Source organism: Tachysurus vachellii, chromosome 18 (assembly GCF_030014155.1).
Source record: "Tachysurus vachellii isolate PV-2020 chromosome 18, HZAU_Pvac_v1, whole genome shotgun sequence".
In the NCBI taxonomy this organism is placed as follows: domain Eukaryota; kingdom Metazoa; phylum Chordata; class Actinopteri; order Siluriformes; family Bagridae; genus Tachysurus; species Tachysurus vachellii.
Genome location: NC_083477.1, coordinates 15,019,353 through 15,043,181, shown reverse-complemented (window position 1 = coordinate 15,043,181; position 23,829 = coordinate 15,019,353). Strand labels below are relative to the sequence as shown.

At 37.3% G+C, this 23,829-nt stretch overlaps 1 protein-coding gene across 2 annotated transcripts; it reads right to left on the bottom strand.

Annotated features, from left to right (window-relative positions):
• Positions 1-359: 359 nt before the first annotated feature.
• Positions 360-23,230, bottom strand: srl (sarcalumenin). Of its 2 annotated transcripts, XM_060892384.1 has the most exons (7): positions 23,088-23,230; positions 12,525-12,623; positions 12,154-12,249; positions 11,306-11,341; positions 5,144-5,260; positions 3,588-3,821; positions 360-1,925 (listed from the first exon to the last, which is right to left on the bottom strand). In XM_060892384.1, the coding sequence occupies exons 1-7, from the start codon at positions 23,143-23,145 to the stop codon at positions 1,114-1,116; spliced, it is 1,452 nt and encodes a 483-aa protein (XP_060748367.1). In that variant the 5' UTR covers positions 23,146-23,230; the 3' UTR covers positions 360-1,113. The 2 variants fall into 2 exon arrangements, with proteins under 2 accessions (XP_060748367.1, XP_060748368.1); XM_060892385.1 differs by lacking the exon at positions 11,306-11,341.
• Between the last annotated feature and the right edge of the window lie 599 nt (positions 23,231-23,829).

The following is a 23,829-nucleotide window of genomic DNA, read 5'->3' as shown; positions in this document are numbered from 1 at the left end:
GGAAAAAACTAATAGGTCAGTATAATTTCTGAGTTCATTATAGACTTAATACTAATTCCTTTCTGCCAAGTCTGCCAAATGTTCACTGAAGGCCCAAGAACAAAGCTGACCAATGCAGTGACAGTTCTAAGATGGTAATATAGTCTGTAAATCACTTAGTCATACAGTAAAGTTGAAAGGAGATTTATTATGATTATCTACTTGATTGTCACTGAGTTATTTTACTTTAAATCTATAGAATACAAGTAATCCACTGAGGAAATAGTGAGACTTTTGTAAAACCTTTTGTATGTGGAGATGCTCAATAAACAGGCAGTTTTATGATCAGAAACACTTTATTTCTTTTTCCATTTGGAAATTCACATGGTTAAAACACATGGACTAGAAATATGCCAATTAAGCATTTTAAAAGAAGTTTCTCTGAAAAATTGCCTGAAATATAGAAAACTAAATAATTTTCTCAATATGACATTCAACTGAATGTTGCAGAAGAGTTCTCTTCATGTGGAAAAATATTTATAAATAGAGCTAATTTGCTATTACAATTTGTTTAAAGAAATTAAGTAAAAATGTATGAATATGTGCCCCATTAAATTCTACTAACTAAACCTTCAGCACAGTGATTTCCCCAAATAGAATATAACATGATATAACAGTATACCAATCCTGTCACGAGTCTGCAAATATAACTGACACTTGTAAAAAAAACAAAAAAAACACTTTGTTCTTTCTTTTTATAGACACTTTGTTTAAAGAACCACAACCATCTAGATTTCATACAAATTTGTCAATATTGTTTTTCTAATCTTACTCATAGACAAAACAGTTTATACTGAAAGTATTAGTCAGTCTCATAATGAATGTATCAATCTCACATTTTTTTGTATGTCAGCTATAATTTTCCCCAGGATTAAAAAAAATCCTTTCCAAACTTAGAACAGTTCATTAATGCAGTTCCCAAAAAAGGTTTTATCAAAATATTCTTACCACTGGTGCCCCCATTCCCCCACCCCCCAATTCTGCCTGTGGCAAAAGCAGTATGTGTGTCTACTTCTCCTGTACTACCAATATTAACCCTTTTTCCTTTAATCATGTTTCTCTCTCTTTAATCTCTCAGTTTCGTCGGTAGCGATTCTTGGGCTTCTCTCCACAGCCAGTTGCCTCACAGGAGGAGAGTGTAGGGTTCTTATTGGAGTGGATGCTGCTCAGAAGTCCTGGCAAATCAGTGGTAATTGCCCTTTCAATCTTATCCAGTAAGCAGCCACCTGTATAAGAGCACTGGGCAGAAAGCTGCTTAAAACTATTTATTGGGTTGATGCCAAAGAAGTCACGGTATGCATCACGGTTGGGCAGGTCGAACTTGCTGACATTGGTCTTAGCCAGGATTGACTTGAAGATATAGAACCTATCTGGATCATCCACAATTTCCTTAAATACCAATTCAGGATCACTGAAGAAACTCATCTTCTCCTTGAATGTTTGCACATAGCGATCCACTAGCAGGGCATGGATGCGTACACGAATGCCATGTTGACGAATAAAGGCAATCTTATTCTCTAGCCGATTTTCTATCACCTGGTTTAAGTCTTCCAGGAGAGAAATCTCCTCACGCTTGAAGAGCTCACGGCTGGTGTCAGGGGCATAGTCATAGGGCCAGAAGGAGCTGACATACACACGTGGGGGCTCAGTCACATTAATAAGTGGTGCAAGGCTCCAGAACAAGGCACCATACACACGCATGAGATCCTGAGTGGCCAAGCTATCAGCTTTGTTGAGGATGATGCGTATCTGTGACTCTCGACCTTTCAGTTGTTTGAAGAGCATCTCTAGCTCAAGGCCAACATCCAACTTGGTGGGGTCAAATACCACAAATATTAGGTCAGCACGGTCAATGAACCACTGGCACACATCATTAAAGGGATACCCTGTGGAGAAGGTTGTGTGGAAATGGTAAAATTATATAGAAATATAATTCTATAGAATACAACTGGTTTAAAATACAAACACACACACACTCACATATATATATATATATATATATATAATGTTTAAAACTTTTTTAAATATTACAGCTGCATCACTAGCGGAAACAAGATCTTTCTCTTTTTGAAGAACTTAAATTTTGTTTGTACAAACAAACAACTTGAAAAATTTGCAAAGCTGTTTTTTAGGGTAGTGAACGTAACTTTCCTTCATTGAGAAAAGTTTTCCTTAACTTTCTTAAAGTTCAGGTCCGTAACTATTTTGACAGTTACAGAATCTTCTTAATTTTGAATATGAAACAATGTAATTCAATGAAGCAATCTAGATGTGACTGAAGTGTTTCGGTTTCAATTAAAGTTTATAACAAATAAATAACAAAAATATTTGCATTAACCATTTAGGAATTACAGCCTTTTTTTATAGTAGTTGGTACTGTGATCACAAGCTCAAAAGTAACTGGGAATTTGACTTATAAGCAGTTTTATGGACAGGTGTTGCCTGTTTCCTCATTAATTCATGACAAATTAAGGAGATAAAATATCTGGAGTTGATTCCAAGTTTTAAATTTGCATTTAGTAGCTGTTAAGGGAACTTTCAATATGTGGCTCTCAATATGCAGAGTTCTCTCTCTAAAAAGGAATATACTAAATATGCATTTGTGTGCTCAGCAACATCAAAAGGCCAGGATGACCACTAAACTATAAAATGGATGAAGAAAACCCCTTCACACCATCTAGCAAAGTCAACAACTACATATTTAGGAGTTAGGCATATCATTGTCATAGTCTACAATCAAGAGACACCTTCATGGATGTAAATACAGTGGATTTACTTAAGATTCAGACAACACTTGAGTACTGAAAGGGCAGATTAGACTGCCCCATTCAGGATTCTTTGAACAGATGAAGACAGGATTAACTTGTACCAGAATTATAGGAAGAGTAGAAAATATAGAAAAAAAAGGAAAAGCTTATTATCCAAAACATACCACATCATCTGTCAAATATGGTGGAGGAAGTGTTATGGCTACTGCTACTGAAAATTGACGGACTATGTTAAAAATGTCGTTTTTTTTTCATTAATTGTAATGCAATATTTTTAAAACCCTTGAATTAAAGCTGAAAGTCTACACTTCAATTACTTGTTTTATATCAAATCCATTGTGCTTGTGTACAGAGGCAAAATTACAAAACATGTGTCCTGACTGTATGTGACCTGACTGTATTTATACTTTTTTAGGGAATGTGACCAAAATTGGATGGCAGTTGATTGCAGAGCACATTGCACACACATATTGACACATTTTTATTTATTATAGCCAATCCACCTACTGGTGTTTTATAGAGGTGGGAGAAAACTGTAGAAAACCCATGACAACATAGAAAGTACATGAAAAACTCAACACAGACAACAATCTGAGCACAGGACTGACCTCAGGACACTGGAGCTGCTCCACTGTGCCAGCAAACATTCTCTGCTGTTTGTTTGTTTTTATAATTTTCTTTCTAACTCAAAGAATATTAATATACCTGACATATGATCCACTGTCATATTATCATTATCGATCCATCATAAAATCTTTTAGCTACTCATTATGATTTTACCTCTCTCCTGCTGTTTGCGGTTCTCTATGATTCCTGGTGTATCCACAAATGTTACACGCTCCAGGAGCTTGTGAGGCATCTCAATACCAATCAACTTCTCCAGAAAATTCTGGCCAAATTTTTCCAGGGGAGAGAAAGAACGAGAGCTGTCAGCAGCCATTACAATGCCCTCTACAGACCGGACTTTTTCACCGTGCATGATCACAGTGAACTCAGAAGTAGTTGGTTCAGCTCCTGTAGAAAAATAAAAAGATATGGAACGTAATTAGATAAGCACTGGCTATGATAAAAACTGCCTAGGAGATAGTAGCTTGGTTTCTTATAAGCCTACAAGCAGGCATGTCGTTACCAGTATAAAGCGTGCTCACTATACTGCCAATTCCCAGCAGGTTCCATATAGTCATTTCCTGATATAATGAAATTATTCTAAATCGGGGAATAAAAATGACTAACAATAGTTGGGACTTGCCTCTGTTAATAATTTGAATAATATAATCATATATAGGGGTTGGGCAAAATAATCTGAGCACTGATGATGTTTGTAATATCTCTTTAGTAATAAGGTGTTGGACCACCATTTGCATTTAAAAGAGCTTCTTGGACTTCTGAACATCCTCTAGTTGAATTTTGCACAATTCATCTAGCAGAATATCTGCTTCTCACACTTTTCTCCAAAATTTTTCTCCAAAAACACGCACCGAAGGAGAGAAGCATTTCCATTGGCTCCAGTCTGCTGGTATTGGCCAATCACAAAAGTCGATATTGCACAGCCAATATCACTGAATATCCTGAATAACACTGAATAATATGTTTTATTATTATAATTACGTTTATATGGATATTATATTGTAGAATATTGAGTGGATAAAATATAGAAATTCTTTTAATTATATATATATATATATATATATATATATATATATATAATATAACCCCTCCCCCCATCATTCAGAGGCGATGCTTCACCATTGGAAGGGGAGTGTTGTCAAGTGTATTGCGAGAACTCTCTCTGAAATGCACGCGCAGCACACACACACACGTCCGGCTACAATAATGTATCATATTAATTTGCAACAGCAACCCAGAATATTTGTCGCAAGCGTTGATTAAAACAATGATGACAATAATCACATGAAAAAAAAATCGACTTAAATTCTGGACCTTTGGCAGTGAGGGGGGTTCGTTCGAACCACCCAAACGCCCCCTGCCTACGGGCTTATGCTTTCATAATCATGGAGACCTTGTTGATCTTGAAAAAGCAAAGAGTTGGGATGTAAAGGTTACAGATGCTCCTGCTAAACAGGCTTCCCATTTGGAAGTATGACAAGTCACCCATTATAACAATTTTTTTTACTACTAATATTTTAAACTGCTGAGCACATCTTGTTTCATATTGGCATGCAACCTAGACAATATATAGCAACAAAAATGAAATAAAAATGATAATCACAACATTTAGTTTTCAAAGATTTTTCCTACACAGATAATATTAACCCCATAACAATGGATGTTCACATTATTTTGTCCAACCCCTGTAAATATTTATAGGAACCTACCTGTGTATAACTGATAAGGAGTGTCTTGAAGCCCCAGCAAATAGTTTATCATGGAGGATTTCCCCACACTCCAGGGACCAAGGAACAGGACCATGGGTTTAGAGGTGATCTCTCCATCTGCAGTGTGACAGTCATGGAAAAATACAAAAGACCAGCTCATGTATCTCTGGATATTTACACATATATACACATAAATTTCTATCTCTATATTTATCTATATCTCTATTCTTTATATCTCTATATACAGTATGTCTATATCTTTCTCTAAATCTCTCTCTATCTCTTTAAATCTTTTTTTATCTATCTATCTATCTATCTATCTATCTATCTATCTATCTATCTATCTATCTATCTATCTATCTATCTATCTATCTATCTATGTGCTATATAGCTTCTAGGTGTTTAATGATTGACATAATTGACAACTCAACAACTCACCCCCACATTGAAAGATGCCAACTCATATGCAGACAAACCAGGTAATATGCACAGGGCCACAAATAACACAAAGATCCTCATGCAGTGCTTGTCCCAGTACATTAGCAATGGTATTCATCAAAAGTAGAAAAGCAGCAGTAAACATTCAGTATGTCTTCAGCTATGTTCAACTGTTTGGTTTAGATGAAATTAATCTCTAGCCACTTAAACAAAACTTCAAACACACTACATTAGCGAAGCATCATTATAGAAAGACAGACAAAGTAAACCTTTTTTTTCTGTATCAAATATGATTAGAGGGGGCACGGTGGCTTAGTGGTTAGCACGTTCACCTCACACCTCCAGGGTCGGGGTTCAATTCCCGCCTCCACCTTGTGTGTGTGGAGTTTGCATGTTCTCCCCGTGCCTCGGGGGTTTCCTCTGGGTACTCCAGTTTCCTCCCCCGGTCCAAAGACATGCATGGTAGGTTGATTGGCATCTCTGGAAAATTGTCCCTAGTGTGTGATTGCGTGAGTGAATGAGAGTGTGTGTGTGCCCTGCGATGGGTTGGCACTCCGTCCAGGGTGTATCCTGCCTTGATACCCAATGAGATACCCTGAGATAGGCACAGGCTCCCCGTGACCCGAGGTAGTTCGGATAAGCGGTAGAAGGTGAATGAATGAATATGGTTAGACTTTTTGTAATACCGAAATCCAACACATTGTATAGCATTTTTTTATTAATTCCCTTTTGTGTAATAAAATACTACTGCAGAAAATGCAGTATAGACACCTGATTGCAAGGTGGATATTGCTTTATTCATATTTTATATATATATATATAATATGGGAGGGTTGTGTCAGAAAGGGCATCCGGCATAAAACCTGTGCCAAATCTAATAATGTGGACCGTGTGATCTTCTGTGGTGACAATAAACAGTGAGCAGCCGAAAGACATATATACAGTATCTCACAGTAGTGAGTATACCCCTCACAATTTTGTAAATATTTTATTATATTTTTCCATGTGACAACACCGAAGAAATTACACTTTGTTACAATGTAAAGTAGTGACTGTACAGCTTGTATAACAGTGTACATTTGCTGTCCCCTCAAAATAACTCAACACACAGCCATTAATGTTTAAAACGCTGGCCACAAAAGTGAGTAAACCCATAAGTGAAAATGTCCAATTTGGGCCCAATAAGCCATTTTCTCTCCCTGGTGTCATGCGACTCGTTAGTGTTACAAGGTCGTGAATTTGGAGTAAGTGTGTTAAATTTGGTTATCGCTCTCACTCTCTCATACTGGTCACTGGAAGTTCAACATGGCACCTCACAGCAAAGAACTCCTGAAAAAAAAATTGTTGCTCAACATCTTGGAAAATTGTTGCTCTTTTTAACATAAAGAGGCTATAAGAAGATTGCCAAAACCCTGAAACGGTGGCCAAGACCATACAGCGGTTTAACAAGACAGGTTCTACTCAGAACAGGCCTCGCCATGGTTGACCAAAGAAGTTGAGTGCACATGGTCAGCATCATATCCAGAGTTTGTGTTTGGGAAATAGACATTTACATTTACAGCATTTGGCAGACGCCCTTATCCAGAGCGACGTAAGTGCATAAATCTCTAACATTGGATACATTAATGCTGGATCACTAGATTACATACTTAAGATACCATGAGTTTAAAACATTGTTCAAAGTTACAATGTATCAAAGGTGTTTTTTATACATAAATGCAAAAGACAGGGAAAGAAGTGCTAGTTGAAGTGTTTCCTGAATAATTAGGTCTTCAACCTACTTATTAAATAAAGACATATTTATGCTGCCAGCATTGCTGCAGAGGTTGAAGGGGTAGGGGATCAGCCTTTCAGTGCTCAGACCATACACCGCACACTGCAACCAGATGAGGAATACAAAGACAAGTGTGTCTTGCCTACAGTCAAGCACGTTGGTGGGAGTTAATTACAGTTAATTTCGAGAACCATGAATTCCAACATTTACTGTGACATACTGAAGCAGAGCATGATCCCCACCCTTCGGAGACTGGACGGCAGGGCAGTATCCCAACATGATAATGACCCCAAACACTCCTCCAAGATGACCACTGCTTTGCTAAAGAAGCTGAGGGTAAAAATGATGGATTGGCCAGGCATGTCTCCAGACCTAAACCCTATTGAGCATCTGTGGGGCATCCTCAAACAGAAGGTGGCGGAGTGCAAGGTCTCTAACATCCACCAGCTCTGTGATGTCATCATGGAGGAGTGGAAGAGGACTCCAGTGGCAACCTGTGATGCTCTGGTGAACTCCATGCCCAGGAGGGTTAAGGCAGTGCTGGAAAATAATGGTGGCCACACAAATTATTGACACTTTGGGCCCAATTTGGACATTTTCACTTACTGGTGTACTCACTTTTGTGGCCAACGGTTTAAACATTAATGGCTGTGTATTGAGTTACTTTGAGGAGACAGCAAATGTACACTGTTATACAAGCTGTACACTCACTACATTACATTGTAGAAAAGTATAATTTCTTCAGTGTTGTCATATGTAAAGATACAATCAAATATTTACAAAAATGTGAGGGGTGTTCTCACTTCTGTGAGATACTGTACATATACATATATACATAGACAAAATTGTTGGTATTCCCTTCCATTAAAGAAAGAAAAGCCCACAATGGTCACTGAAATATCTGGAAACTAACAAAAGTGATAAAAATACTGAAAATTGACAAACTAACAAAACTGGCCTGGACAAAAATGGTGGTACCCCTTACATTTATTTTGCTTAACCTTTTGAGGCTATTGATACTACCAAGCAATTTCTGTAACTCTCAATAACTTTGGCATAAGCTGTCATGTATTTTGGCCCACTCCTTTAGAGTAAATGGCTCCTGATGTCTCAGGATTTAATGGTGCCTTTTCCAGATTGCATGTTTCAATTCTTTCCACAGATGTTCAATAGGATTTAGGTCACCTTCTTCCATTGCTTAGTGGTCCAGTTCTATTGTACACATGCCCATTACTGGCACTTTCAGTAGTGAACAAGAGTCAGCATGGGCAACCTGACTGTGGCTATGCAGCCCGATACTCAACAAACTGCGATGCACTGTGTATTCTTACATGTTTACATCAGAACTGGCTTCTCTTTACATACACATACACAGTCATGTGACACAGTCACCCCATGAAAGCCTGTGTTTTGTTTTTTAATAGTTAAACATATGGGCATTTTATCTTCATTTTAACAATATTGGAAAATTCATGGAAATAAAACCAAAATAAGGACTTTTTTAAATGATCTGTTAAATGTCATTTAAAAAAATCTAATTTCTTGTGAGGAAGAAAGTAAATATACCCCCACATTTATTTGTACTTATAATGGCTATACCTACAGGTGTATCACATCACTTCCTGCCTAAGGAAAATAAGGACTTGACATGAGGTCAAGACCGAAGTTTGTCAAAGAATCCAGAACACATGCAAACAGGGCAACGCAGGGCACACTGAAATCAGCAACAGGAAACAAACAGGGTCAGCAACAGGTAGGGCAGGAACAAGGTGGGATGACAAAACGGTAGCACTAGAACCATGTGTTGGCAGAGTGCTTATATATTGAATGTTTGCAGAAAATGACTGAAGCCCCGGAAGTGAAAATCTAAGATGGCCGCCGACCTGGAAGTGACACTACAGAAACTGGAAGTGAGCGTCACAATCCGGGAGGTGCAGGAAAATGTGCTGACACAGAGGGCATGTTTGACATTTCTGCAAAAGAACCTCACACCAACTGTGAAACTTGTACAGGTGTAAGTGTTATGATTTAGGGATGCTGCAGCAGGACATGGCCAGCTCTGCATCATATAATCCACTATGAATTCTACATTGTATCAGAAGGTGCTTGAGGAATGTGAGACCATGTGAGATCTGTTCAAAAATTGAAGCTAAAGTGGAACTGGACCTTGCAACATGACAAAAACATACCAGTAAATCCACCAAGGACTCGCTGAAAAGTAAAAAGTTGAGAATTCTTGAATGGTTAAGAAAAAGCCTGGATCTAAATCCTGTTGAAATCCTGTGACGTGATTTGAAATCGTGCATGCAAGAAACCCCTCAAACATCACACAATTGAAGGAATTCTGCATTGAAAAGTTAGGGAACCTTTCTTCCAGTTGATATCAATAACTGGTAGATGGCTACAGGAAACGTCTCATTGAAGTTATTTCAGCCAAAGGGCGAAACACTAGCTATTAGGGTGTCTTAACTTGTTCCTCAAATTAAAGACTCATTTTGTTGATTTTTTGTTGTTGTTGTTGTTTATAAGCAATTACATCACTTTCATCTACAGGTACAAATTAAAATAAGATCATAAACTGACATGATGACATTTCTTAATAAAGTTTTTTTTTTCTGTCAGCGATGCAGGGATAAAAACAGACCCAAATGCATGATAGCTAAAATAAACTGGATTTATTAACTAAAAAACACAAAACAGGGACAAAGACACGACAAGAGACACGACAAGAGACGAGACCAAGGACTAGGATTCCATGCCGCCATAAGCAACACGGCACGATTAAATACACAAGACAATTAGACATAAGTAACAGGTGTGCAGAAGCGGGGAGGAAGAGACAAAGGGTCGGGCAGACACGTGACACAGAACATATGGCCAAAAGTCCAAGCTGGATCCTGACATTTTCACATGACTGTATATACATAAGCATGATGTGCCTTACTTTCCTTGGCCAACCACTGCATCTATGGTCCTAAACATTGTCTTTTCCTTTGTGCTTCTTCAAAATAGCTTCCAAAATGTCTTCCACAACATTATCTAGCAGAGTTTCGCTGTTTCTCACCCAGTTTTAAGTCTCCTACACAGTTATATCAATTTTAGTTAATAATTGAATATGAAATTGATGATGATTAGCAACTGCTTGGGATAACTGATTAAACACCTCAATCTGCTTAAGTCCTACAAGTATATAAAGTGTGCAAGATGCTAGTTTGAAGTTGATGTTGATGTTGAAGTTGATTTGTATATTGATGTGATTTTCATTCCTTACTTTGCATTTTGAAAACTACACTTCATATATCAGTAACCCTAACCCTAATATTAATGAAATGTTTTTTTTACAGATGCCAACTCAGACACATCCTATGTCTACAAGACCAAAAGAACTATGGCCAGAGAAAAAATGTAGAGTGCTTGAATTAGAGTGCATACCTGTGTACTAAAGTTAGTGTGTACTAAAGAGTATAAAATTTATTTTATAGTATTTCAGTACAACATTGTTTTTAGTGTAGTATAGGTGTCCTATTTAATTTCAAGTTATTACTATGTAGTGTATTGAAACTGTAGTAGGTAAAAAAAAAGACACAGACTTCAAATTAACACAGTGAGGGCATAACTCTCATAACCAACATCAAGCAGTGTTACATTCATAAATTCCAAGGTAAATTACTCAAACAAAAAAGAAGTTAAGAAGACACAGAGAAAATGGATATTTCTTGAAATCAACATCTATTACACTATTTATGAAATATAGCTTAGAGAGGACACTTGAAACCCAGTGATACAAATTATACAATGAAAGATTGAATGCCTTATGACCACACTTGTGGTCACACAAAGTGTCATAAAACTATGACTAGCATTTACAGAATGAATGGTTGCAGCCAGTACTAGCAGGGGGTCAGACGCTCAGGCAGGGGCCATGCAGTAGAATGCCCCATCATACCCACCTGTGGCTGAATCCCCCAGGGTACGTCCCGGATAAGCTGTTTAGTGGAAGTAGGGAAGGTGAGCAATAGGACAATGATAGCAGCATAGAAAGAGTTGCAGTGCAGTGAAAATGTAATATGGATTAAAAGGAGCGTTAAGAAAATTGAGGAAAGAAAGAAAGAAAGAAAGAAAGAAAGAAAGAAAGAAAGAAAGAAAGAAAGAATATGTAATGGTTATCAAAAGAATGCAGATGCATTGATCATGAATCACTGTGACTGTGATTCCATAGAGAAGATAATCTATATGTTATATTTATGATGAACAAAATGAAATATTTTACTGTTTAATAGTTATGGCTGGTTTATATAAAACATGGAATAAGCGTATTCATTTGAAAACCTTGACTATTGATTATGCAAAGCAACTCCTCATGTTAATACATTGTCATATTGGATCAGTCTGTATTACTCTGGTCAGTTTCTCAGGTTAGAACCATGCTGAATCAAAAAGTTGCAAGCTTTATCTAATTATCCTAGTACAAAGTTGTAAAATGTTAACTAACACATGTAGGAAACATTAGTAGGAAAAGAAAATCAGTGGACAATCCGGAGTCTTTAAAGGTCAGCTAGAATACAGCTTAATGTGTCACTCTAAAACTAATTTCACACATATGTTAGCTAAAAAGAGCATGTTTATCAGTTTCTTGCAACACCATGTAAAAGACCTACTGAACTTAAAAGCCATGTATTAAAGCGATGTGAGAATTAACTCTTTAACCTTTAACCTTTCTTTAAACACATTTAACAATTGACTCAGTGACTGCACACAGTGGACAGAGGTAAGTCTAGAGACCAGCTAAGTGATATACCTGAGATTTCATGTTGCCTGAGCTCATTGTATTTGTAGGCATGTTCCATAGGCCTGATGGAATTGTGGTAGGTCATTCTCAGCTTCTGCAAAGCAGCTAATGAAAATACAAAGTAAATAAATAAATAGAAAGCATAGTAAATACTCAAATTGTATGAGTATTGGATATGAACACATAAGTGACTAATACATCTTATTTGCCATATTGAATGATGCATTCATTATTTCCCAATAGTCATGCATTAAATGCCTTCTGTATTCAGATCTAGGAATGTGGATTATGTAATTAATGGTATAGCTTTATTCCTAGAGAGGCCATTGCTCAAGATATTGAGAAGCAGCCACAAATATGCACCCCAGGAGTCTTCTCACCCGCGTAATTTCCTGCATTCTCCTCTGCTGCCAGTCGTAATGTCTCATCAATGTGGGATCTGTCTCTCAGTACAGAATCCAATACCTCCTCATCCTCTACTAAAGAAAAAACAGGAAATACTTTAGAAAATCACAGAGGACCTATAGCTACGAAGCTATACATTTTCTTCAAGTAACATCAACATCAAGTCCCAGGACATAACTTTCAAAGAAACTCAGTATGCACTTTAATTCACTTGCTTGTTTGTTGCTTTAATTTACCAAAACTAATAATGCCTCTTCTGAACAACTATGAGAGGATGAATAAAACACAATGTCTGGTACACAATGTGATTTAAGACCCACACAATACTTCTCCTTTGACATTAAACAAAACTTATATTTAGCCCCTGCAAATCCAAAAATAAAACAATTCAGTGGCACAAAGTAGCCATGGTTGCACTATTCAGTGGGCTGTGAATATGGATATATTTGAATGTAGGGGACTCCCTAGTTTCATAAGAGCTTCAAAGCCTCTAGGACAGCTTCTCTCCCAAATCACCATGCTGTACAGTAGATGAAGATAATAGCAGCCAAACCAGTGCCTTCCCTCTGACTCTAAATATATCCAGCAATGACTATCCATCATCCTGTTAAGAATGTCTGTATGTGACTATGAATATGGAGGGCTTATGGTCACTGAATAATTTGTCTGGAATCAAATTTCACACTGGTATTCTGGACAGAGCTAAATATGGAGGTAACTTTTCTGTCCTCCCTATTCATACTTCCACTTTTGGAGGACTGTGATATGTTTGTTTGGGCTAGTTGGTTTTCAATATATAGTACACAGAGACATTTAAAAATCTTTATTTTTTTTTATATATTCTATATAATACACTATAAAAGTTTTACCAGTAATCTCCCAGTGTTATCAAATAAGATTGGACCTGACTCACTATCTGACCCCTGACCACTGAAGGCCACTGAATACTTAAAGTGAACATTCTATTACACTCTAGATGATGAAGCTCCTCTTGAAAGTAAAAGGGAGAGAAAAATTAGCACCCTGGCATAACAATCACACATGCAACTTAAAACATGCCACTTAAAAATGTAAACATTAATTTCATCATTCAAAACTGGTAGTATTTCAAACAGCATGGAAGGAGACTCTCCTGGACTGTATAAAATATCTTGTTACTAGATCAATGTATCTCTCAACCCTAACAGAACAAAAAAACAAAAATAATTACAGATAGCTTATTTCATACTGTAGCCAAATTTACTGGGAATATAACCACCACAGACGTGCATACTGTCAATATGCTGTAGAAAAGACATCATGAATGTGTTCAATAGCAAAATTGAAAAGACTATAAAATATAATCAATATTGAGAAGACTATAAATTTAAAGACATACAATTTGAAACCAACCCTGTAGATAACAATATAGCACATCAGCCAGACGTCTACCACCAGGACAGCACAAACTGTGAATTCCTACTCAGCTACTACATTCTACGCTGTAGAAATCCGAACTCTTGCTGCCCAGAGTGGCTGGAACGATGTCGCCCTCAAAGCCATTTTCTGGGATGGGCTGTCTCCATGGGCTGCAGATCGGCTGAACCCAGACCTTGCTGGAGGAACGTAAACACCAACTGTGATTCTACTGTGGTCATGTGCTCCAGCTGTGCAGGGATCAGTCAATACCTATAGTGCTACATCTTGGTGACTCCTCTTATACCATTTCAACCTTAGTTTACTCCAAGCTTTTTTAATGAGATTTTCAAGGACCTCCTAAACCAGTGTGTCATTGTCTACATAGATGATTAATATACTCCAAAACACCTGAAGCACATATAACGCAAGTATGGCAGGTCTTTCAGAGATCCTAAAGTACAGCCTGTTTGTCAAAGCAGGAAAATGTGATTCGTCAACACACAATTACATTCCTGGTTTACATCAGCAGCAGCCAGGGGGCACAGATGGAATCTAGCAAGGATAGCGCAGTCACAGAGTGGCCAACACCCAGTAACATAAAGGAACTACAACGCTTTATTGGGGTTTGCAAATATTTACCACCACTTTATCTGACATCACAGCTCTGTGGCCACTCCCCTCACAGCTCTGCTCAAGGGAAAACCCAAGAGCCCACTGGTCCGATGCCGCCAACTAGTCCTATGCCTTCCAACTTGCCTTTACCTAACTGAAGGAAAGATTAACCACAGCCCCATCCTAAACCACCATGACCCTAATATTACATTTGTTGTCGAATTAGACACCTCATGCATTGAAATAAGGGGAGTGTCATCTCAGTGGCAAGAGAACACAAGGAAGCTCCAACTCTGTGCTTTCTTCTCATGAAAACTCTCCCCAGCAGAGTCCAATTACGATGTGGGGACCCTAGAATGTTGTCCATAAAAGAGGCATTGGAGGAATGGAGGCATTGGCTGAAGGGAGCACAACACCACATTTCAAGTGCTCACTGATCATAAAACTGTAACCCAGGACAGGCTAGGTTGGCCATGTTTTTTAACCAATTCCAGTTTACAGTCACCTACCTACCAGGTTCGAAGAATAACAATGCACTGTTCTGGCCCCAAGACCCAGTAAATTTGACGAGTGACCCTGAACCCATCCTACCGGTCCCAGTAATTATTGGCATTATTTGGGTCACCATGGAAGAGATTTGCCAGGCACAGCAGGAGGAGGAACCTCACCAACTGTCCTCCATATCACCAGTTTTTCCCCTCCACCCTTTGCCAACATGTCATGGAGTGGGTCGACACCTTACCAGGCTCCAGCATCCAGAGAACCACACAGCTTGGCCGGGAACACCTTCTGGTGCCCCAAGGTACACACAGACATCAAGGAATGTGACAATGCCTGTTGTTTGAGCTCATACATGTACCCCCTGCCAACTACTTCCAGGAACAACACCCCTGGTTGTGCCTGTCCATAGACTTTGTTACAGATCTCCCCAGCTCCCATGTCTTCACGACAGTCCTTGTGGTGACTCCCTAACATGAACCACTTCTGGCCTCACTCCATTTTAATGCGTCCTGGGATATCAACCCCTATCATCCCTTGGTCTGGTGAACCCTTAGATCTCCCACTGGTGGACGATTGGCAATTCACAGACAACACATACAGGCCTATCGCTGATGATATCCACATACTCCATTCCATATGGGCCGAATGGTCTGGTTATCAACAAGGAACCTACTACTCAAGCTCCCCTGCTGTAAACTAAGCCCCAGGTATATTGGTCCCTTCAAGATCATCAAACAAATCAACCTGGTAAAATACAATCTTGAACTGCCTGAAAATTATCGCATTTCCCCATCCTGTCATGTCTCTCTTCTAAATCCAACCACCTTCTTAACACCTCCAAAACTGAACTTGGAACTTATACACACCAGATGCTTATTAACTTGCTTCTACATAATTCTGACAAGGCAGAAGTACTGGTACTAGGATTACATGTAGTTTCAAATAAGCTTTCTGATTATATAGTTTCTATTGTAGCTCTGGATGGCCTTTCTGTTTCATATGTAGTAAAGGTGTTGGTAGGATTATTAACTCCAGTCTTTCATTTGGAGCTTTTCATCTCAGAAATTTTATAAGAAATCTAATTACATTTAATTTAATGCTTTTATTAATCTAGGTTTGATTATTGTAAAGCCTTACTTTCTGTACATATGTTCCTGTAGGTGCATAAACAAGCTTCAGATAATCCAGAATGCAGCAGCAAGGGCCTTTACTAGAACCAGAATATCACATTAGAGACAACATCACCTAAATATACAATATCACCTAAATTCAATTTTACATTGATTCTAACATACTACCATTAGTGCTTTGTATGTGAAGGCTCCATCCCTGTTGGAGCCTTCAAATACAAAGACCCACATTTATAGAAAAAGCATGTATGCCCATATCCAGAGCAATTGATGGTTAAAGGCCTTGCTCAGGGCCAGCTTGGTGAACCTGTATTCAAACTCACAATCTTCCAAACAATAGCCTTAACCAGGCTACCACATCCCACAGTCTAGAGTCCAGGCTAAAAACATATTTGTTTTGTATTATTTGTATTAACCAGTCTCACCCTCTGAAGCTACACCATAGTCCTGAGATACCATTTCTGCTCCTTGGACATACATGATCCATCCTGATATCCTGTTTCTGTTTGGTTATGCTGCTGAGAATGGCTTCATTGTTCCTGGCTTGCTTATTAGTGGTACATTTTTATTTAAATTTAAATCAGAATTTCAAATTAGTTTTCAAATTAATAACAGAAATATATAAATTCACAAGTTATATATTTCTGTACAGCTGGTTTGTGACAATATCCATTGTTAAAGTACCATGCTAATACACTTAAATATATTTCCCTCATGCACTGACAATGGCAGTGACAGAGAAAGATGAGTTTCTGAGACAGATTCCATTCCTGGTTGGAGACCATCTCAAACCATCCAATAGGACAGAGGTTTCATTCTAAAAATTCATTCTAGAAGTTGCATTCTAAAATTTCAGACATCTTCTTCCCTGTCTGGTCACACAAGCCTCAAAAGACAGCATAGAGACTCATCACAATGTGGTTGTGTACAGATACTTATATTGCATAGCTGAACAGAAAGAAAAATGATGAATTAGTGAAAAATACTGGAAATGGAAGTGATAGTGGAGTCCAACAGAGACTGGAACAGCTGAATCATGCTATTTCACAAAGCCAATGGGTTTTGAAATGGGCTGCAAAGTGAGCGTGGTGTCTAAATTTAATTAATGTCTGTCCATTGTCTCCTATTTATGAGCTCCTGTATCAGCTCATTTTAATTTAATCCTGAATGTGACCAAGGGCTATTGGATAGATTTTGTTGTCGCAAGGAAGTACGCCTTTCTCTAAAATATTCAGTTTACACCATTTTTTCACACTTCTGTTCTGGCTTTTTCGGGAATTGGTCATATTTATGGGAGGGATTGGGTGTTTCTGCCCCAAAGTGTATAAGTTGCATATGATTGCAACACTTCCCAGGGTCAGGTAGAAAATTTGGATGTGCTCTATATGATACATAAATGGTTCATAATGATGAATGTAAAATCTTTAAGCCAGGCCAGTCAAACAGCTAACTTGACAAAGTGTGTAAATAAATGGTTACTGTGTGTGGTATTCCACCTGGGCCATCAGTGAAAAGAGCCTTTACATTCAATACCAGGAAGGACAGATGATTGGAAATAGTGTGAACAGCCTAACAAAAAATCAGATTTGCTCAGCAAGTCAGATTTGGGCCACCACTGCTGTGTGAACATAGCCAAAGAAACATTACTATAAAGCTATTAAAACACATTAATCTCTCTAAGCTGTTTTAAGTAACTTAGCTATAAGATGTCGGTGTTAACTAAGATAAAGCATGTGAATAAAACAGCAAAACACACAAGGCTGTACATTTAAAGTTCTAAAGCACTTTTTTAGCAGTAACCTCTTCCTAATGTAGGAAAATGGTGTCATTTGCCTGGTATGCCTTTGGCCAAACTAAAGTGAGAAAAACTAGCTAACATTTTATCATATTTTCAGGTAGCTATATTTGAATGGCCTAAATTCTCACTATAAACAGAAGCATTTTAGCATCTGATTCATGCACAAAACCACACAAATTCTACAATTTTTGAGACACGTTTCCTAAAACATGGCTCACATGGAAAATCTTAACTCCATGTAAGTAAATTTGATATGCATACAGTCTATTGTAGTAGACCTGGCAATACCTCGATTACTCACTGTAGGGACAAGTCAGAGCTATAAGGAAAGCTCTTTTGCAAGTAGTATAAAATAAATAGTATATATGATATGCAACTTTATTATTTTGCTGATTTATTTGACTGATTTACTTAATATAATTTAGCCATAAAGCATTGAAGCTGTGTATCGAAGTGGAGTTTAATTCATTCTTTGTTGTTGATTGTTCTTTAAATCACTAAGAAAAGAGCATTAAAAGTGACATACCTAATCAGTTCTTAACTTTTGCCAGTCGCAATAATATAATTGTACTTTTTCTTGATCAACATCCTAACACTCATCTTTGCACAAGAAAAACATGTTCTCTTGTTAGAAAAAATAGTAAGTATATTTACATACAGATTTCCATGTTCCTTTGTGTTATGGTAAAGACTCCCTAAGTCATCTAATTGCTGCACCATCCACTTTAAAAGAAACACCTTTACACCTGTCAGTTTATGCAGTTATGCTATCAGCCAATCATGTGGTGGCAGTACAGTGAAGCACAGAAAAGCAATGCAGCACAGAAAAGCATCTCAGGATGCACACATACTTATAAAACCTTGAGGTGGATGGGCTACAACAGCAGATGACCACATTAATTTCCATGCCTGTCATTTAACAAGGTTCACCAAAATTGGGAAAAGATCAGGTAACTTTTTTCTAATCTTAAAGTGTTCGGTTTAGTTGACACTGTGCCCAAGATTTCTGTTGCTGTCTTACACCAGTGGAACCTGTTGTGGTTAATTATTCATGTTAATTCCTATGGAACCCATTGCTGTGGTTGTCTATTCACCTCAAGTTTCAGCGTTGATGAGATATTTGAAATATTTGTATATGTATCTGAGATATTTTTTCTGCTCATCACAGTTGTAGACATTGATTATGTGGTCATTTTCCTTTGACATCTCTTATTAACAAGGCATTTTCAACCCAGAACAGTCCTTAACTCAATGTTTTTTTTTGTTGGTGGTGTTTTTTTTTTTACCATTCTGTGTAAACTTTAGAGACTGTTGTCTCTAAAGTTATATATTTATATTTATATAAATTGTGTGTGTACTTGAGGTCCTGTGATGTGAAAGTGATTGCTAACACAAAAAAGACACTACACAATCTGAACTTAAATATAAACTTAAGGATGAACTTGAGCAAGTATATTTGAATGCAGATAACAAGGTGCCTTTTCCCATTCGTTCGCATTCAAGACATGGTATGGCTACATCAGTGAGACCAGGTTGACATAATTCTTCAAGATACACAGTACTATTGCTAAAAAAACCCTAATTAATCTATCATCTAAACACCTGTAAAGTGCTTATAAAAAACACATATTTTTATCACATAGTTAACAGCCCCCACTCTTTTGTCTGCGCTTTCAAATAAATTTTAGAACATGTCTGTGGGGATTTGGAAAGAATGTACTTTTAGTATACCTTCAGTATATACAGTATATGCTTCAACATTTATGAAAACAGAATAAGACAAATGCTATGGAGTTTAAATTACATGTTTTTACATGCTGGGTTAAAAGTCCATGCAGACAAATAAAAAATGAAAAAAATAGGTCTTCTACATTTTTTTGTGCTTAAACCTTAAAAGTTCATCCCTGTCTACCCTGTGCACCTCATGCATTCAATACCACAAGAAGGTGTGTGCCCTTTTACTAAAACACTCACTATATTATGATTTTGTTGATGGGATACTAACATCTTCCTTGAGTCAAGGCTACTTAATACAAGATCTCTAGAACAAGGACTGAACAATTTAAATACATGACAATGAGAAAATCACCTCTTTTTTATTTAGTCAAGAAATCCATGTTATATTAAATGGGACCAAAAGAACAACCCAGAGTAATGTTATTATGCTAAATTTACTCTGTTTACATGCTTACATTTTTGTTCTGTTTCAGGTCTTTTCGTCAGTCACTGTAGTGACCATTTGTCAAATTAAATTAAATAAAAAAAATGAATTAAACTTAACTCCAAAATAACTCAAATAATCACCAAGATACACATGGGTTGTGGTTTACGCAGTTAAAGGATTGAGTCCAAGCCAGATGATGCGTTTGGTGAGCTTTTTTAAGGGGTTTACAAGCAAACAAACAATTTTGATTCTCCTGCTCCTTGTGCCCAACTGGCTTGACAAACTGGTAAAAAACCATAGGCCCACCCAGGTGCATTCTGGGCTGCCACAACTGAACCCTTTTTATCCCCTAGGTCAGGGGTCGGCAACCCACGGCTCCGGAGCCGCAAGTGGCTCTTTCATCCCTCTGCTGTGGCTCCCTGTAGATTTGGAAAATAAATATTTAATTTAAATTTATTTTATTTTAGTTAGTTAATTAAAAAAAATAAATTCTAAGATTATGATGCTCTTGTAACATTAAAATAAAGCGTGTTTAATTTGTTTCTCACTCAAAATATGCGTCATAACTGCCGACTTGCGAAATCCGACACACAGAAGCAGACGCAGTTTTGGTTTGCTGTAGCCGGCAAGTTAAAATTTTGATGTCATGAATACGAAGAGGACTCGATTAGACATTGAACATTTTATTTGAAAGTAACCTTCAACCCAGCATCTTTTTTGTTAAGGTTAGTTCAAACTGTTCAAAATATTTTTGTTTGCCTGCAGAAATAAAATTTCGTTTACTCGGTAGCAGTTCATTGATTTCATAAATGCAACACACTACAGATTTTTCTATACTTTCCATAAAGGTAAAAAAACGATATATTCAGTGTTATCTTTATTTTAGATGTCAAAAGGGTTTTGTGGCTCCCTGTGTTTTTTTTTCTGTGGGAATCGGGTCCAAATGGCTCTTTGAGTGTTTAAGGTTGCCGACCCCTGCCCTAGGTGCACATGGCCTAACCCAATAGAAAAGAAATACTCAACCAATCAAATTAGCAGAATACTAAGAAAAGTAAACATATTCTAATTAATACAAACAATTAACACAAAAGAACAAAAAACTACTTAACATTACACAAACAAAAATAGACAAATAGCTCATACAGTCACTATTGCCCTTGGCTTTGGTAGAATGCATATGGAGTGGAAATCTGTGACCCTGACCAGTCCCATCAATAAAGATGAGAACATTTTATTAGGGCAGAAGCAAACTGAATAATATAAGAATGGTATGACAAGCTCATATTTTTTCAGTCTCTAGGTCTGTAGAATTACAGTACCCATTATAGACAATTTTTAAATTTAGAAAAGGGCTTTTAAACACAAGAATATATGACCAAACAGGTGGCTTATGATTATTGCATCTTATAATACTATCATTGCATCTTACCCATCATCACATCTTACAGTACTATTTATTGCTGTCTTATACTGTATCTTAATTGAAATAGTCTTTATTGAAGCACAACTATAATATAAAGCAGGATATAATTTGCCTTATTTTATATTTATATTAATAAAAACATGAAAAAAAAATTGTTAACATATTTATAAAAATTATCTATAAGCATAGGTGTTGAAATAAAGCCATGTATGGGCAGCAGCCTGGAATAATTTGTGATTGTGACAGTGCAGGGTGACAGCAGCTGTGTTGTGTGTAAATTGGGGAGTGGGAGGTAGGAAAAAAAAGATTAAGGGTGGGAGAAGAGAGGTAAAGGGAGTGGGAGGGGAAAGAGGGTGAGAGGACAGAGATCTATAGTGGACAGTATCCAGTTACTGGGCAATTTCCAATCTTAGATACCTGATGGAATCCTGGGTGCAGGGAACCCAAGGTCAGAACAAGGGTAAAGGCTCCTGCCGGAACCAACCAAAAAAACCGATGCATAACTCAACTCTAAAAAGGTGGTATGTAGGAAATATTTAACACTTTGTTTTAGGGTGATTGGACACTCCTCCCCCTGAAATATGTAAGATTAACTTGATACTTTATCTTAAATCCAAAGAGGAATCTTTCTTTGGCCAAAAATCAATTAAAATAAAAAAAAAAATATTTAACTGAAAGACTTCAAAGTAATGTAAAAACTATTAGCCAATTAAACAATTAAAAACCTGGTCACATATTTATTGTTCTGTGATGGAGTAAAACACAAGGAACACAAATAGGCCAAGCTGTCAGGCAAATCAACTACTGTTTCTAGACTTCCAGCTTGCCAAGCTCTAGGCCTTTCCATCAGCTGGTGCCATGCTTCAAGGCAGCTGACACACAATGCAAGCACTTAAGCCACTACCATTCCACAATACACTCATTGAGGGTAAAAGATTTCAGCCCTACCATCTGATTAAAAAAGGATCTTTTGTCATTAAATAAAATTGAACAAATGTTCATTACCTTAAACCTATATGTATACATAAACCTTTTTTAACAGACATTTTATTCTTAACATCAATATACTGAGAGTAATGCGTCAAGATTTAAGCTATTTTTATATTCCCAATAAGACAGTCTACCTCATCACTCAGGGCTAGCAACTGGCTAAACAATTGCTAAACAATAATAACACTATTATTATAATCCTCTTCACAACTCTAGTTTGCTTCATTAGTTTGGATTCAAGAATGATAAATGTCTTAATATTTTCATAAAAATATTTAAGTTAACTATCAATTAGACAACTAATGAAATATTGAAATATTTCATAAAAATATTTGTTAACTATCAATTAGACACTTAATTCCTAATTTATGTGTGTTCAGAAGTTGTGTTACACCAAAAAAGGAACATGTGAATTGAAACATCATTTCACAACATTTTCTGAGAGTCAGGTAAAATTATATACTGTTTAAACAAACATATTTAGAGGTAATCAAACAAAAAACTTAGTGTTAAGCCTTTTACCTGTCATGGCCAGGGCCAGTAGAGAGATGAAACACCAGATCAAATCTAAGACCCTCATGTTGGCTGCCAGGAGAACTCTGATAACTTGGGTGACTATATATACAATTCACAGAAGGTCAAGGGGCACACAGCAGCGAGGTTGTCACTCGGAGAGGACAGCTGGGTGGAGCATGTGTGCGTCACAGTGTGCATGGGGGTTGGTCCTCACAAGCGTCAATGCAGAATGGCATGCCACTGAGGACTGAACATACTAGAGCAGCTGAATGTCTCTTTTAGCCATTATGACTGTAATGCCAAATCAGAAGTGTTCAGCCACCCCAACCCCCATTTTACAAGGGGATAATAATACTTTTGTTGGATACAGGAGCAAGGCTTACATGGTTATATTGGGCTGGAGAATGAGTGAAGAGCAAGTGGGGCTGAGCTCTGCTACTATAACTATTATCAGTAATTATCACCATTTCATATTCTCTAACAAAAAATTCCCAGACTGCTCCCTTACAAACTTTGACCAGTTCCAACCACTGCCATCTATTTAGCTTGCAAACCGCCACTGATATTTTGTAGTAATAGTGTGCCCAGTGCATTCCCATGTTAATCATTGTTTGTGTTGGGAATCACAGGATCCTTGTCCCAATGCACATCTCTAAAATATGCCCAGTGCATCACTCCCTTGAAGGTATTGATTTATCTACTAAACTTGTTTTTGAGAGTTGGAAAGAAACTGGAGTACCTTGTGGAT